This window comes from Penicillium argentinense, assembly GCF_028826775.1.
Source record: "Penicillium argentinense strain IBT 30761 chromosome Unknown utg000006l_segment0_segment0, whole genome shotgun sequence".
NCBI lineage: Eukaryota > Fungi > Ascomycota > Eurotiomycetes > Eurotiales > Aspergillaceae > Penicillium > Penicillium argentinense.
The window spans coordinates 935,633-951,507 of record NW_026622665.1 but is presented as its reverse complement, the minus strand read 5'-3'; the positions used below and the strand labels follow the sequence as shown (position 1 = coordinate 951,507).

Genomic DNA, 15,875 nt, shown 5'->3' with positions numbered 1-15,875 from the left:
TCAGTAGATTCGCGAACAACTCCGAATAAATGTCTGCTTCATTCCAGGCGATATTAAATTGTAAGAGGAACCTTTCTAGCCGACTTGTTAATCCCTAACAACTGACCTGTATTCAAATCCAATGACATACCTTCTGGTCATCCGAGAGGTTCGGGTTTTCGCGAAGCATGCGGATTGTTTCAGGCGACGTTGATTAAATTTGGGAAACCTGTTACTCTTGAGGCTGCGGTAAGGCTCATCTATGCCTCCCAAACCTGAATAGACCGCAAGCAGCCATAAGATCGCGTATTGTCGATACGGTGGTGACACTAACCCGCTAGGGCCATCAAAGATCTTGAGAATTGTCCTTCGTAGTCTTCACATGTATAGCTGGACCGAGTTTCCGTATAAGACGTCAAAACCGCCTAGCCATGTTTTATCTTGATAATCCACTTTCCCACTCGTCGACCAGCCGTGATACTTCCTTAAGCGAAACAGGTTTCGTAAGGAACAAGTCCACTCCTGACTCCAATGCTCGGGACTCATCGCGCAGGCTACTGAGTCCAGTAAAAGCAATGATCTTAGCCGGAACGCAGCCATTTCGACTTCTTTCAATCGCACGTATGGCACGCGTCGCTTCGAACCCGTTCATTACTGGCATAGACATGTCCATGAAAATGAGGTCGTACCCCGGAATCGTCCTTTCTGCGAAATCAACAGCTTCTCTGCCATCGTGTGCCGTATCTACGGCCATGACTTTCCTTTTCTTCACGAGAGTCTCTATAAGTCGAAGGTTGATATCGTTGTCATCCACCAGCAACACCCGAGGTCCCATTTGAGGCTCAGAGGAGGACTCGGCATGAGCTGAGCCGCTGGGCATGGGAGTATATGGTGTATGAGGGCTGGAAGCGGTGATTCCGGTTTTGATGCGACGGGTGCTGTTTGCATCTGGGGATTGTACAGGGACATCACACTCCGCAGGGTCCACGAAGAAACTGCAGGAATCTGAGATGGGATTGGACAGTTCACCAGCCGTTGATTCCAGGCTACCGGATGGCGGGGACGTAGGCCTCTCAACTGGTGGGACCGGACCTGAGCGCCCGAGTCGTTCTGAGATAACGAACTTTCGTCCGGGGATAAGCGAACGCAGCGTAGGAGATGTCGGTTCCGTTCCAAGACAGTCCAGAATCCCCCTGGCAAGCTTTTCTGGACCACAAGGTCGGCGAAGAAACGAAATGGAAGCGGGAAATTGCGACCATTGTATCCTAGTATCGCTAGAGCTGCCCATGTCGTTGCGGAAAAAAATCATGTTTGGGAAGGTGGTGCCCAGACGCTGGCACTCCTTTACGGACAAATCGTTTTCGCCAACAAATAGAATATCAAGTTGCTCATCGGCGGACCAAGGCACCAGCCTCAAGCCATACCAGTTCGTGATGTACCGAGCAATCGATGACCAGAACCGATGCTCACCAAGACAGGAAGAGCCCATCCCGTATATTGCAGCGCGTTTTCCTGTCAAATCCAGTTGACGAAGTCGGGAGGATGCTGTACGCGCCTCTGTCGCCGATTTCTGGACGTCGAGCGTTGATGGCCGGCTATTCGACCCAACTGGACGTTCAAGGGGTATTGTCACTTTAACAACAGTGCCTTCGCCTACCCGGCTTTGAATTTGGATGTTTCCATTAAGTGTTCTCACAATGTCGCGAACAATTGATAGACCAAGGCCAGTTCCGGGAGTTAGTGTATCCTCTTGTGCGAAAGGTGTATATAATCGTGTCCGAAGGTATTCACTCGAAATGCCTTTCCCCGTGTCTGCAACAGTCAACGTTACAATGTCCTCAAGGCCCTGACGTCGAGGACGACCCTTTGAATGCTCTGTTGCCTCAATGGAGACAGAAACATGGCCCTTTTTGGTATACTTGAGAGCGTTTCCAAGAAGGTTCATGACTAGACGTCTCAGGGAGCCGGGCTGGACTTTATAAAGCCAGTCATTTTCACTAATATCGACGACAACCTCCACGTCTAGATCAGAGACCATTCTGTTGCTATCTGTGGGTGGCGGTGAAGACGAAGTCGGTGAAATGCCGTTGGGATTGTTGGTAAACGTGGTTGACCTCTGAATATGCGAATGTCCCAAACATACGCTATCCACAACATCCTCGGCTAATATAGCAAGATCTGTTGGCACGAGTGCATCCAACCGCGCTGGACTCTCGTCAGGAGTTTTTGGTTTCCTTGGGTCTTTCCTGTGCTTAGATCTCTTCCTCTGCCTCTCTAATGACAGGATTTTGCTAAAATCCAATACTTGATTCATCGTATCCAAGAGAGTTCGACCGCATGCATTCACCGTCTCGAGTAGAGACTCTTGGAACTTGTCCAGGTGGGTGCCTCCTAAAAACTCCGCGGCTGCTAGGACACCATGTAATGGGCTGCGCAGTTCGTGGGAAATGCTGCTTATGAAATCCCCTTTTTGGCGGTCTGCAATAACTGATTCAACGCGGCTGTATTCGGTCATCATGGATGAAGCAAAGCCAAACATTGAGCTCAGGTCGACAGCCCGACTAAAAACTCGTGTCGGCTGAGGGGTCCAAGAGAAACACCCTCCAAACCACTGCAGATTGGTGGCATTCCATAATGGAACAAACATGACCTGACACGCGTCTGGAAAGTAGTCATTCAATTTGCTGGCTTCTGAGACCCTGGACCTTTTATTCTGTTTTTGAGGTGGGCCAATGGATTGTTCTTCGTCCGAAGTGGACAAAGTCCCATCTCGATGGAATGACCAGAGTCTGCCTTTAGGGTAGCGTCGAAATAATTGACTTAGAAAAACATTGTCAAACTTTGCAGCTGGGTGTGATGTCTCAAAGTCTGTCTGATATGAAAATGGATCATCTCTGGTGGACAGTGCAAGGACAGGTGTAGAAGTCTTGGAAGTAGCGGAAGAGCAGTGGCTACCGGCAACGCTGTTCGATGAGTCTTCGTCGGTCTTCAGAAATACCACACCACCAGCACCGTCCAAGTCTAGGCTTTGTCGTAAAAGGTTCGCAGCTCGCTGAAAAAGCCAATCATTGCTGCTCGAGACTGTCGAACTATTGTCGCCTTGTCGTGAACTATGTGGTGATGATGCTAAGCTAGATAAAATGCCAGTGTCCAACTCCTCGGAAGGAACTGGGCTCAACACTTGTGAATCTCCATCTTGAAGGTGTGTATCGTCGTTCTCAGTCTGCGCTGAGCGAAGATTCAAAATGTTGTCTCGAGTGATTGTAGATCTGCTCGCCCTACGACAAGGCGATACTTGCGAGGAGGGACTATTATTTGAGCTGTGCGAACGAGAACTGGGGAGATCATCGGCGAAGCTGGAATTGCCGTCCACGAAAAGGCGAAGACCTTGAGATAACCGCGAGGCGCGGCGTCCTTCGATGGCCTGGCGGCTGACCTGTAAGTAGTCCATAACCATCGCTGCCGCTGCCCCTAGTGTATCCTTCTCAATATCGGACAACCCTTTACGTGGTTCAGGGTCCAATACGAACAAGCAGCCCAAATTGATGTTGTTATCGGTTGTTAGGGGCGTTCCGGCGTAAAAACGGGAGTGCGGCTCGCCTTCTACGAAAGGCAATCGTTTGAAGCGATCTTCCTTTCCCAGATCGTCGATTATCAAAAAGGAATATGTTTCATTTTGCTGTTCCTCCGGTTGAATTTCGACCGTTTCCTGTAGTAGGAATGAATCAGTATCGGGAGAATGACTAGCCCAAGGCAAGGTGCTAGGTTTGATCCTACCTGACAAATATTCCAAGCATCTGCCAATGTAGATGTTCCAGTAAGGAGTTCGTTCTCCTTCATAACGGGTAATTTCGAGCTTCCCACATTGGTTGTTCGTGTAGCTTCGGCTAATATGAACTGAGAGTCGCGATTCAATATTCTTAAGAAAGTCAGACCAATATCCTCGTTAGGGTAAATGACGAATGTACGTAATGAAGGCACGCTCTGCGTTTAGGCGTAGAGCTGCCAGCTGCGCAAAAGACGTCAAAGTCTTATTTGGACTGTAGAGTGGCCTGCTTCTGACAGAGGCTGTTTCAGAAACCTCGTCAGCCTGAACAGCATAATCCGTATCCCTTGACAGGTCGATTGTAGAGGCTGAATTGTCCGTGGGAGGCCAGACTGTATTTAGCGCCGCTGGGTTTGCTGGCTGGAAATACCGATAGACCTCGCGAGTTTGACGGTCTTCTTGATGGTGACATATGGTCTGCTCGGAGTAATCGTCCATGGCCGGCAGCATCTTTCTTTTGGCATGAACAGAAATTCCGGCGCTGGTGATAAAATGAGGGGTCAACGGGACGGCAACGAGGAGAAGATGTGTTCCAACACGTGATGGGGCTTGCTTAAATGACGTCATTTATTGACCTTCCATTGATGATGTCATTGCGTAGTCGCCCCAATGTTACGGACCCTGCAACGTGAGGGGCAGCAGCCAACTGGCGGGCCACCAAGAGCCAACCATTCCTAGGAGTTAGGCGTAACTCTTAGTCACGTGCGCGCACAGGCAACAAGGCAAATAAACGAGCGAAACACGACCTCCTCCAAGCCGTCACAAGGCATACCGCTCTAAGCCACTTGACGGCCAGCGCGACGCAGGGATCAGCTCCACTGACACGTCACCACCACTAGTAGATAGGCATAACGATCGAGGGATATATCGATCACGCCGAGTCTCATCTACCACTTTACCATTTACCACGTATACTATCAGGAAGGACTAGATATATAAGGACATTCTTTTGCGCACATGTATTTAGTTCTTCGCGAACAATCTTATCTCGTTACTTAGATACGTCTTTGCTTCCACACAGTTCAACCCTACAAGTAGGGGAGCTCTCCGGACTGACCTACTCGACGTTCTACCTGGCACATCCTTCGAAATTACTCTAAAGACCGGAGCCCGCAGTAAGGCTTAGCACAGAAACGGTACTGTTGCGAGTCGACTAAGGATTACCCGAGTGGTACCCAGAAGGCCGCTTCCTGTAACGGGTCAGGTCCCGACCTATTGTCCAGGCCAAGGCTGTACGATGTGATCTATCAGATCCCCCAGAGTATTCACTCACCGCTGGCCACCCCTATTCTTACACTTCCCTAAGCTTCAGAAACGGCATGTTGGCAACGCTCAATTGAATCAATTCGGCCGTAGCCCTTCACAATAGGAGCCATAAGTAGTAGACACTTACACTCTAGCCAGTACTACACTAGTATAGTAGATTACAGTAAAATGGCTCTACAGAAGGACTTAATATTTTATAATCTTTAACAGCAGATTATATCTATAAATTAAATTTATATGTACACTAGTTATATAAAGCTAATATAGTATAGCTATTTTAATCACAACTAGCTCCACTAGCCAGACAATATACATATAAAATCCCTAGCTAGCTGAACAATATAATGAGGGTAATCAATGCCAAGAACCGCCTCTCATATTGCCCGGCAATATCATGAGCTTATAGGTACTTATGCCAGAGCAGGAGGGTTGGGAGAAGAGTGAGCCAGGTTGATTGACAGTCCGATAGGGTTCAGGTGGCGAAGCATAAAGGTGTGACCAACATATTATTAAAGAGGAGCGCCACAGACGGCGCCAGGTCACCTATTGCGCGGATACCTCGCTGGCAGTGTATCGGCTAGCGAATACGAGTGAAGTGAGGACAATGGATGGCACCCATATGCATATATGCCCAAACCTTGGCCATATCGATGTTGTGGTATTCGCAGCGTGATCATCTCGAGCCGGCTTTCTTTTGCAGAGCCCACCCAGAAGAAAGGAAAGTGCAGTAGGCATTATGCGTCGTCGGCATGATATTCATGGATCCTCAATTTTCATGTGAAATCAGTACTACACACCTACGAGCGCCGGATTTATTACTTTCCACAATAGGACAGGGGGGTTTTGGGAAGTCATGAGTAAAGAAATAGATTTGATTGCTCATTGAAAGTTTGCAACTGTTCCATTGGCTCACCCAAGGTACAGTTCCAATGGTGGATCATGGTACATCTGGTAGTCTAAATCAATACTCTAATCTAATACAAAGCATTTGTCAAGAGCAACGACTGTCATTGTGCTCAATATTGAAGGGTAGGGCTCGGAGATCGATGGTCTCCAGAAGTGCGTTTCATCAGAAGCCAAAGCGTCACCGTCGCACAAGCTTGCCGGGATGTCGGTCACGATCCGGACAGCATCCCCTGCATTTCCTTGTCTTGCAAGAACAATGCTTGATGCCATATCCGCCATATAATATCTGACAAACTGCGAGTCCCATCCTCTGGCGATTAGATTTTCAGGCCTATTCAATACCGCGAGACGTTGGGTGTTTGCTAAACAATTCCGATAGCTATCGATCCTGACTTTTGAATAAGCAGTGAGGATATCACGGAGCCCTCGATGAATCGACCATGACAGGAATGACCATGGTAGGTTATCTAAATCTTCAAGAATAGCCGATTCTTGATCCCGGACATACAAGATGACATCAGGCATGCCATCTTCTTTATTCGGCAGTCGAAGGAGGACGGTGCATTCTGATAATTCTTGTTCCATATCTGTTGGCTTCATGAAAAGTAGTTTACTTCGTTCACGTTACCGCCGGTCATATTGTAAAGGTGTCTCCCACTGTGCACGCCACCGAATCCTTTTGGTGCGTATTCTAGTCGCCATATTCCGGACGATTTGCGTCCCGGGAAGGCACACTTGAAGCCATTTGGGGTTTTAGAATCAATCATACGGGCTAGCATCTGTAAGCACTTGTCGGCCCTTTGCGCAAAAACTGCCGGGTAAACGTCCTTTGAGGAAACATGTGAATCATGCGCATAGAAATAGACACAGGCACGGTCTCAAATAGGCAATCCTACTCGCCATTGCCCGTAATAAGAGCGTAAGCCGCTCGATGACCGGAAGCACTGCTATAGCGAAATACTTGACGAGCATTTGTTAAGCAGAGTAATGCCATAAGAGTTCCGCGTGAAATAATAGTGCAAATTGTTGACCTATGTTTCACGAGAGGATGGAGAGGAATATCGGCCCAGCTCTCACATAGGACGGGGTCAAAATTATCGCTGGTGATCATCAATAGATGTTCGCCTGGATAAACAACTGCTAGCAGAACAGACCCTGCTGCGTGCCGGTAGAGTCTGTCAGTGGCAAACGACGGAGATGGACCCTTTTTTCGCCACATATCCCGTTCGAGAGGTCGGCAATGATGACAGGCCCGACAGGAGGTGGCTTGATAATTTGATACCACGGAATATGGGGCTGTCGACGCCACCAGCTTCCTAGGTGCCGAAAGTCCAGAGAATGAACTGGGTCTGTTTGATGGATGATTGTGCTGAACTGAGTAGCAATGGAACCAAGACCCAGGATCGCAGCCGCCAAGGACAACTACGTAGCGACAGTTGACGAAGATACATCGTGACTTGGTTGAGATCCTCGGAATTTGCTGATTGCCAAAAGATGAATCGATGAGGCCAAAGAGTAGCAGCTGCGCTAGCGAAAGCTGATGGGAACTTGATGATTTGCTTGTTATTGTTGTGATATGTCGTATCGTACCGGAATCAATTCCTAGCCTCACGGAATTGCCAGCTTTGATTGGAAATCAAACTGGAGGTTGCATGTGTGTATAAACCCTCAAGTTTTCTGACCAGAAGAAAAATAAGCAATCTTCCTCTGAACTACAACAGTTCTGGATCTTTCAGGTAAGGACGGGACACAAACTTCTTATGTGTCGCATGTAACAGTTAGATGAGGGAATCAAAAAAAGTATATTTAGAAGCACCGGTGCGCTGGCTAGTGGACGATTTGTTATCTCAACGTGAAGGTGCGAGGGGTAGAAAAGCCTGCCAATTACCCCTGATTGTACAGGTTCTAAATAATCGGCATAGCGGCGGCTAAACTGAAAGAGTATGTGGTCAGCATTATATCCTTCCCCCCTTCCCAAACCCCTCTTTTGTCTCTTAACGATACGCCATGTTTCAATGTGCTGCAACAGCCATGATTAGGCATGAGAGACAGAAACGCCCCTAGGGTTTAGTTACAAGGCGCACGGTACGGCCTTACCGCTACCGACTGTCAGAGCATTGGATGAGAGCAAAGGGAGCCAAATGCAATTACGACGTTTCATTCCAAACCGGGGGCCAGTAGTCCCTCAGTTTATGATCACATATCTCTAATCTAGCTATTTAATTACGATAACATTGCCACATCGAATATCACAAACATTTATATTGAGGCATATACCATCTAATGCCGGTACCACGCTGACAGCAAAGACAAAAAATTTCACCTCCGAAGCGCCAGGGAACCTTGATACAGCTGTTGGTTGCACGTGTCACTACATCAGAGTCAAACCAAGATAAGTTTAACTCGGTTTCACGCTTTGTGGGGCCGGTCGGAAATTCCATTAAATCCCGGAGTATTGCTGAGTCATTCTGACGAATCACAAGCAAGCCGAAGTCGGGGTGAGAAGCTCTATTCTCACCGCCCACACGAAAAACTGGATCTGTTGTTGCGAGCTCATCCGCGACACGTGGAACATGCCTTCTTTCTGCATATGCTCTCCTTTCTTGCAGCTGTCAGAAACATGGGATATAGCGCGCCTGAAGCAGGTGGTCTGAAAGGTATGAAATCACAAAAACTGCACAGAAGCTTTGCGATATCAATTTATAACACTTAACCTCAGTTTGGACCACTCTCATAACAAATACCGCGTATTTGTCTGGTCTTTTGACTCTCGATTATTCGCTTAAGAAAGTTGGCTCAAAGTATCCGCTCGTTGTTCTATACACAGACTCATTTCCCGCGGATGGACACAAAGCTCTTGACTCAAGGGGCATAGCGAAACAACATGTACCATATCTTCTTCCAAAAGCCAACAAAGATTTCACCAACGACATGCGCTTCTATGACTGCTGGAGCAAGCTCACGCCATTCTCACTCGTTAAATATGATCGCGTTGTGCAACTTGATAGTGACATGGTGGTCCTTCAAAATATGGATGAATTAATGGACATCACTTTGGATGCAGCAGAAATGAAGGGAACCGGAGATCGAGTGTTTGCTGCTAGCCACGCGTGTGTCTGCAATCCGCTTCATAAACCTCATTATCCCAAAAACTGGTAAGCCTGAAGACGTTGTCCTAAGCAAAAAAAACTTCGTTTTATCCTCGAGTCGTTCGCCGAATTGCTAATTTAGCGCTTTGGAAAAGGGTTCCGGCGAATTGTGCCTATACTACACAGCATGATAGCCCAGATATCGCACAAACAGCCGGGCCTCCAGCTACCGCAGGCTTAGGGATACCAAATGGTGGCCTACAGGTGGTGAACCCATCTCAAGCAATTTATGACAAAATTATTGAGCAGCTTTCCTCCTCTGCGACATCGCAATATGATTTCGCTGACCAGTCTCTCCTTGGCGATGTTTTCCACGGACGATGGGTTGCGCTACCGTACGTATACAATGCGCTGAAAACGCTTCGATGGAAAGGAATTCATGACGCCATATGGCGCGACGAAAGTGTCAAAAATGTGCATTATATACTAAGCCCGAAGCCGTGGGATGAATGGACAGACGGGCAGAGACAAGACGGGCAGAGCCACGATCCATCCCATGCCTGGTGGATATCATTGAATGCGGAAAGGTTAGCAGAGGAGCAACAGAGAGGTCTCGCGGACGGTTTTTAAGCTCGTTTCACAAACTCCAAATATTCGCTGTACCCTGCCGTGTATAGCATGTGAATTGTTCATGATCAAAGCCACCGCAATTGTCAACTTAATAGCCTAATAATTGCCTCGTGTCTTTTCCGCGCTGCCAAAGAAAGGCCTCATTTCCGTAATTGTCAACTGAATATTTGTTCACACGTTCATGAGCAAGAAGCAGCTTGACGACTGCCTCATGTCCGTCATGTGCTGCGCGAGACAACGGCGCTCGTCCATCAGAATCCCTGGGGTCCGGATCAACTTCGGCTGTGGCGAGCAAGAGCTTGACGACTGCCACATGTCCGTTTTGTGCAGCCAAAGAAAGAGGTGTCCTCCCGAGATAGTTTTTGGAATTTGGGTTCACATGTCCAGAGGCAAGAAGCAGCTTTACCACTCCCTTGCGTCCGAGCTGTGCTGCCAACGATAGCAGTGTCCAACCCGAATTATCCATCGAGTCTGAATCAACACCCTTTGAGGCAAGCAATAGCCTAACTACTTCTTCGTGCCCATTCTGCGCTGAGCAACACAGTGGTGTTCGCCCCTTATAATTTTCAGGGTCTAGGATAACCCCATTTTTGGCCAGCAATAGTTTGATTACCGTCTCATGTCCGTACGCTGCCGCTAATGACATCGGCATCTGTCCTTGCGTGTCGTTTGAATTTGGATCGACTCCACCAGTCATAAGTAGCAGCTCCACAATCGCAGCATGGCCTTTCAGTGCCGCATATAACAACGGCGTCCGCTTAAACATTCCTTAGGGTCAGGTTTGACCCCAATTGAGTTGAGTAACAACTGGACAATCGCTTCATGTCCGTTTCTAGCGGTGACGATCAATGGTGTGTGGCGCACCAAGTCCTCACAATTTGGACTGACGCCTTTCGCTGCAAGCAGTACCCTGAATGTTTTCTCATGTCCATTGCCTGCCGCAAGTGCCAGCGGTGTTAGGTTTGTTTCGGATATAATTCCAACATCGGCACCTTCGTCCAGCAGCTTTTGAACCGCCACTGGATGCCCACTCTTTGCCGCCTAAATTAATGCCGAACTTCCGGGCCGAATGTTTCGAAGATAGAGATACGGGTTCAAAGCAGTATAGAGCCGAATAAGTGTTGAAACCAACGCATTGACATCACTTGTCGATTCCAGATTTTCTGCAATAAAATGCAACAATTCATTGGGCAATAGAATCAATGTCATTTTGGAAGTTTTAAATCGTTAGCTCGCAGTCGGCAGTGGATGTTTGAAACAATAATCATCGAGAATATATGGAGCTTTCAAAGCGAGACAATTTCGTCCTGTACAAAGATGAGGGGAAGACCGTGAGCAATGCCAAAGTGACAAGTGGGCCTCAATTGTCTATGGAAAGATAGCATGGCAGTCAAAATGGCCACAGATCACGAACCTACCGGCGATGGGCAAACAAGAAAACCAGATCAGGACTGTAGGGCCTTAGTTGCTTTTATGCGCAAACTTCTATTTTATTTGCATAAATCCTTGTTTCAACGTTGGATAAATATGCTGAGCTAGATTGCCAATAAAATGGCTCTTTTGGGCAGAATCTGACGATGAAATGCTTTTCATTGTTAGGGGCGAGGCAAAAAGGAAGGGCTAAACACTTGTTCGATAAAGGGCGGTGTCAAATTATGTACCACGTGACTATCCACATGGTCAACGTTCACTACGATCTTTGACGACGTCTAAGAGATCATTTTAGTACTATGAATCACCCTTCGATCATTTATTTTTGTGAGATATATAGACCAAAGTGGAGGCATTCTGCTCCAAAGAATGGCGCAAAAATGTATTAAGCAAGCCTTGCAGCAAGCATCCGCGCGTCGGTCTCCACTATCACGTGTCTCCATATATTGGTTGTTCCCTGGCCGAACAAATGCGTCGGGCATTTATATTAAACTTCGCTGGTCAGGGAGCAGATGAGGTTTAAAATGGAAGCTGAGTATACATCTTCAAAGGATCCACTTCCGAATGACGAGGATCATAAACGGAGACCATAAAACAATTGAGTTCCGTGCAAGTATCGAGAAATTTGAGCTTTAAAAGAAAGTGTGTTTTCCGGGGCCATTAGAATACCATCGAGGTTTTCTATTCAAAGGATTAAGCGGAACCAAAACTTAGAACTATCATGATCTGATGCTGCAAGGAGGGAGTGATTAACGAATCAGGGGGGCCAATTCTCCTTAATGATAAGTGCACTGAACTTCGTAGTTACTAAATAATAGGGTAAATATTAAAGTTATAACAATTGGGCTCTCTCCAGGCCCATTCGCAATTCCATACAAGGCCGAGGAACGGCCTCTCAATGTTTTGCGGAAAATACATTTCAGTATTAGGCTCATTTAGTCGGTGTAGTTGAATCCCAAGGAACTTTTCTTTTTGCCATATAAGTGATCCCTGCTCAAGTTATGTATATTTTAACTAAGGCTACAGGCAAACTGACACCTTTATAGAAATACATGATCTAACAGTGTCCATAGTAGGATGTTGTTAGTCATTGTTTGAAGAAACAAGAAACTCTGTTCGGAAGATTTCATGGACAAGAACTTTTGACGCGACAGTACGCAGCAATTTTGCCATACGGCCTCCAAGAAAGTTGTGAGAGAGTTGCAAGAAGATCGCACGATGGAGGGTGAGAATCACCCTGTTCCTCATCCTATCTATTGCGTGCTCCCCCTTCTCACCCCTAGTCGCGTGACGTTAAAGCGGCTCTTTCTCAATTCTCACGCAGGCGGCACCCACCCGACTACTAGCCGCGCTTTAGCCACACGTCGGCAGGTTAGTAGTATAGTGGGTGACCACATGCGAATCCCTGCAGTTGTAGGGGTTTTTTTCCTACTTTTCTACTTTTTGGCTGAACCATCTGTAGGTTGGTTAGATGAGAGAAATTATTTATGAGAAAAATGCTGAAAAAGATAGCATACGATACTTGGCAAACAGAATTTCAGCCATTCAGATAGCAATGTTTTTGATCTTCACCTTAGATGATCTTGATCTTGATCGGATTCTCAAAAACTTACAATTAGATTTCATATTCTTTCAATTGAAGCACGCGAATTAACATGAAAACAAAAAGTCAATATCATTTTAGTAGATAGATAAATGCCATCTCTATGTTTCATTCTGCACTAAGCAGGACTTACAGCTAGCTGGAGACAAGCGATTGCGCATCATACAAATACTTATTATCAGACTTGATGATATCCGCACCCTGGGAGATTCATTAGTTCGACACCAAAAATTTCAAATTCTATAGAAATCCACTGACCTTCTCGCCAATCATGTACATCGAGTTCTGGATTCGGCAATCGGGGATCACGGGGATGATAGAAGCATCCGCAATTCGCAAGTTGCGCACTCCATGCACGCGAAGCTTCGGGTCGACGACACATTGATGGATGTTCTTCGACAGGCGTGCGGTACCACAAGGGTCTATGGGATAGATCAACATAGAAGAGTAAACAAAATTCGGTTGCAACTTACGGAATCCAGTCTGGCTGCGATCCAAAAAGCCCGCTTCATCTCCTCGTCAGAATGAAGAGGCATTTTCCAGGGGTCCTCACCCAGCACGAGGTCCTTGAATCCTGCACCACTGGTGAGAACATTGTACGTCCAACGGACACCCTCGCGCATGGCTGGGATCTCTCATTGCCGAAGAAGTTGAGGTTGATGTTGGGCAGGACCTGAGCATTGGCGCTGTTGAGTGTCACTGTGCCCTCTGACAGTGGTCGGAGCAGATCCACGATGACGGTCATGTAGTTACCCTTCTCGGGGACGGATAGTGCCATTGGAACGCAGTGCTAAACATGCCGACAAAGTCAAGCTCGAAGTGAGGCTGACCTGCTGGTCCAAAGAGGTCCAACCTTCCATTCGCAGCTTTGGATTCTCGGTAAACTGGGTATTTCTCGAGGCGTTCGTCGATGCGAGGTAGTCCAACGAGCTCCAGCAGGCTAGACCTGATGAGGCCGGTCTTGCTGCGCTTGTAGGTGGCGATGGCGGAGTTGTTGAGAGTATCTGGGCAGAGGATGTGGTCATCCAGACAGAAGCCGTCCTTGATCTGCAGCACGAACGGGACAATGGGGTGGTCCAGCAGATGTTGACCAACATGGGGGGACTCCGCAATGGGCTTGATGCCATCCTTGGCCAGCTCTGTTGCTGGGCCAACACCGCTCAGCATCAGAAGCTTAGGAGCATCGAAGACACCTTGCGACAGTATCACCTCTCGGCTGGTGTAGACATTGATTTCGGTGTTATAAGCATTGCTAATGACGGTGACATCCGAGCAGACACTGGTGACAGGGTCGATGATCAAACGCTTCGACTGGATGCCGTATAGAATCGTCACGTTCGGCTTGTTCTTCAGGTAGAGGGAGCTACCCTGACGCTCGCCTTGGTAGATTGTGTCGACGCAGTGGGTAAGACCCTCCATCTCGCCGGAGAAGATTTCCTCAGTTAGCGGGTGGCCCTTGGAAACCCATGCTTAGGTGTGTGCATCGTGGAATGGCTGCATCTCTGGACCCAATTCTGCGTGCGATATTTGCATCGGACCCCTGGTACCAATCTTGCCATATTCCTTGGGATAAAGCTTCTCATCGTTGGATAGGTTGCGCACTTGCGGTAATCCACGCAGTTGTCCCAGGCCCTATCACACCCACCAAAAGCCTTCCAATCATAGAAAGTCGGCTTGGATCCAGGATCCAGGTGAAGTAGTTGACGCAGGAACTACCGCCAATGGTCGTTCCACGGGTGTTGGGCTTCTCAATGTGCTCGTAGTCGTCACGCTTGATCATGGTAGTCTTGTATGCCCAATCATATTTGCTTCCGCGAAGGTTGAACGTCTTGAAAGGAGTGGTGATCTCCTCGATTTGGCCGGGGTTGGAAATGCCGGCCTCAACGACGAGAATGCACATGTTGGGGTTCTTCGCCAGACGTCCCGCAACGGCATTGCTAGCTGTCCCACCGCCAACGATGATGAAGTCTTAATCTGAGCCACTGGATACAAAAGCCATTGTTGGTTTTGGGAGTTCTTGACAGAAATGAAGAATGAAGATGGAGCAAGTTGTAGTGACTGATGTGCTTGCTGGATGAGAGATGAGGAACCGAATTGAGTGTCATTGTCGCCGTTATATCTTCACGTCGCCACAAAAGTCGTTTTCTGTAAGAGCTGTCCTTTTGCCGTTATCCGAGAGCATTTAACTTTCGAGTAAAGACCGTTGCGGATACTGGCATCATCGTGATATATGTGCACGTAGGCGATTCCGCAGGATGTCCCCAGTGCAGGAGGCGGCTTACTGCTCGACTCCTCGTGAGGGGAACCGGGCAATTTCACTCACCGCTGGTCCTTCCAGACATTCTTCTCCGATGACCCATTGACATGCGGAGAACTACGGAGGCTCTCTCTACTCCTTTAGTGTATATCCTTGGAAACACCATGAACTACTCCACTCATTCATTTTATTGCCCTTCCATACTAAACAAACAAGCTTGAGGTGTTCCCTTGCATCTGACTGAGAATCAATCATGCGTTCAAATGCACATGGCGGTGGGATTCGAGTGCAGCGAATTATGGCTTGGAAAGCTATTTTGGGTATGCATCTTTTCTGCCTGTGATTATGCCAAGATTTTGCAAGTAGTTTCCAGGGCGTCCGGTCAAATGTCCCTGACACAAATTATAAGAAAGCCATCGAATGTATTGGATGCTCGAGGATTTCTGGTGGTAATCGGTTGAATCTGCAAAGGCTTGTCCACGCGGCACTATTTAGAGTTTAGTATCTAGTCGCCAATCTGCAAAGTGCTGATGCTAGAAATCTAATTTTTCCTTCGAAGAGAAAAGAGACTTCTTTTTCTTCCACGAGTGTTGCCTGCAAATAACTTCACTGTATAACTTATGAGTCGACGTTGCACAGACTGGAATGATGATGTTGGAGTTCGCTCGGTGGTAAATCGGCATCACTCCCGCTTCTATCGGGGACTCGCCACAGCCTGCGCATTGTAGATCTGTCACCCACGCCCGACTGTGGATATCAGCTCAGATTAGTTTTTGCCCGGTTGATACCTAAAATGCAGCATGGCTTGGGCGAGATCTGTTGTTCCCTCCACGAACAACGCGTCTTCAAGTCCTTCCCGTCAGAAATCGGAACTCCGCATCGGTCGAC

At 47.6% G+C, this 15,875-nt stretch overlaps 5 protein-coding genes across 5 annotated transcripts; 1 reads left to right on the top strand and 4 right to left on the bottom strand.

The window, feature by feature from the left end:
- Positions 1-415: 415 nt before the first annotated feature.
- N7532_007490 (hybrid sensor histidine kinase/response regulator) lies at positions 416-4,243 on the bottom strand (the record flags this gene model as incomplete). Its single annotated transcript, XM_056619983.1, has 3 exons — positions 416-3,688; positions 3,757-3,898; positions 3,948-4,243. 3 exons carry the CDS (start codon positions 4,241-4,243, stop codon positions 416-418), a joined length of 3,711 nt encoding a protein of 1,236 aa, XP_056473349.1.
- Positions 4,244-6,040: 1,797 nt separating this feature from the next.
- On the bottom strand, positions 6,041-7,457 carry N7532_007489 (uncharacterized protein; the record flags this gene model as incomplete). The annotated part of the gene is given in 4 exon segments (XM_056619982.1): positions 6,041-6,571; positions 6,592-6,854; positions 6,874-6,937; positions 7,020-7,457. Coding segments are annotated over 4 exon segments (1,296 nt in total), but the record flags the coding sequence as incomplete, so codon positions are not given.
- Positions 7,458-8,597: 1,140 nt separating this feature from the next.
- On the top strand, positions 8,598-9,696 carry N7532_007488 (glycosyltransferase family 8 protein; the record flags this gene model as incomplete). The annotated part of the gene is made up of 3 exons (XM_056619981.1): positions 8,598-8,634; positions 8,697-9,132; positions 9,222-9,696. The coding sequence occupies 3 exons, from the start codon at positions 8,598-8,600 to the stop codon at positions 9,694-9,696; spliced, it is 948 nt and encodes a 315-aa protein (XP_056473347.1).
- Positions 9,697-9,784: 88 nt separating this feature from the next.
- N7532_007487 (ankyrin repeat domain-containing protein) lies at positions 9,785-10,462 on the bottom strand (the record flags this gene model as incomplete). Its single annotated transcript, XM_056619980.1, has 1 exon — positions 9,785-10,462. One exon carries the CDS (start codon positions 10,460-10,462, stop codon positions 9,785-9,787), a length of 678 nt encoding a protein of 225 aa, XP_056473346.1.
- A 2,403-nt stretch (positions 10,463-12,865) lies between these two features.
- On the bottom strand, positions 12,866-14,630 carry N7532_007486 (uncharacterized protein; the record flags this gene model as incomplete). The annotated part of the gene is made up of 6 exons (XM_056619979.1): positions 12,866-12,931; positions 12,989-13,152; positions 13,204-13,217; positions 13,342-13,436; positions 13,484-14,185; positions 14,376-14,630. The coding sequence occupies 6 exons, from the start codon at positions 14,628-14,630 to the stop codon at positions 12,866-12,868; spliced, it is 1,296 nt and encodes a 431-aa protein (XP_056473345.1).
- Between the last annotated feature and the right edge of the window lie 1,245 nt (positions 14,631-15,875).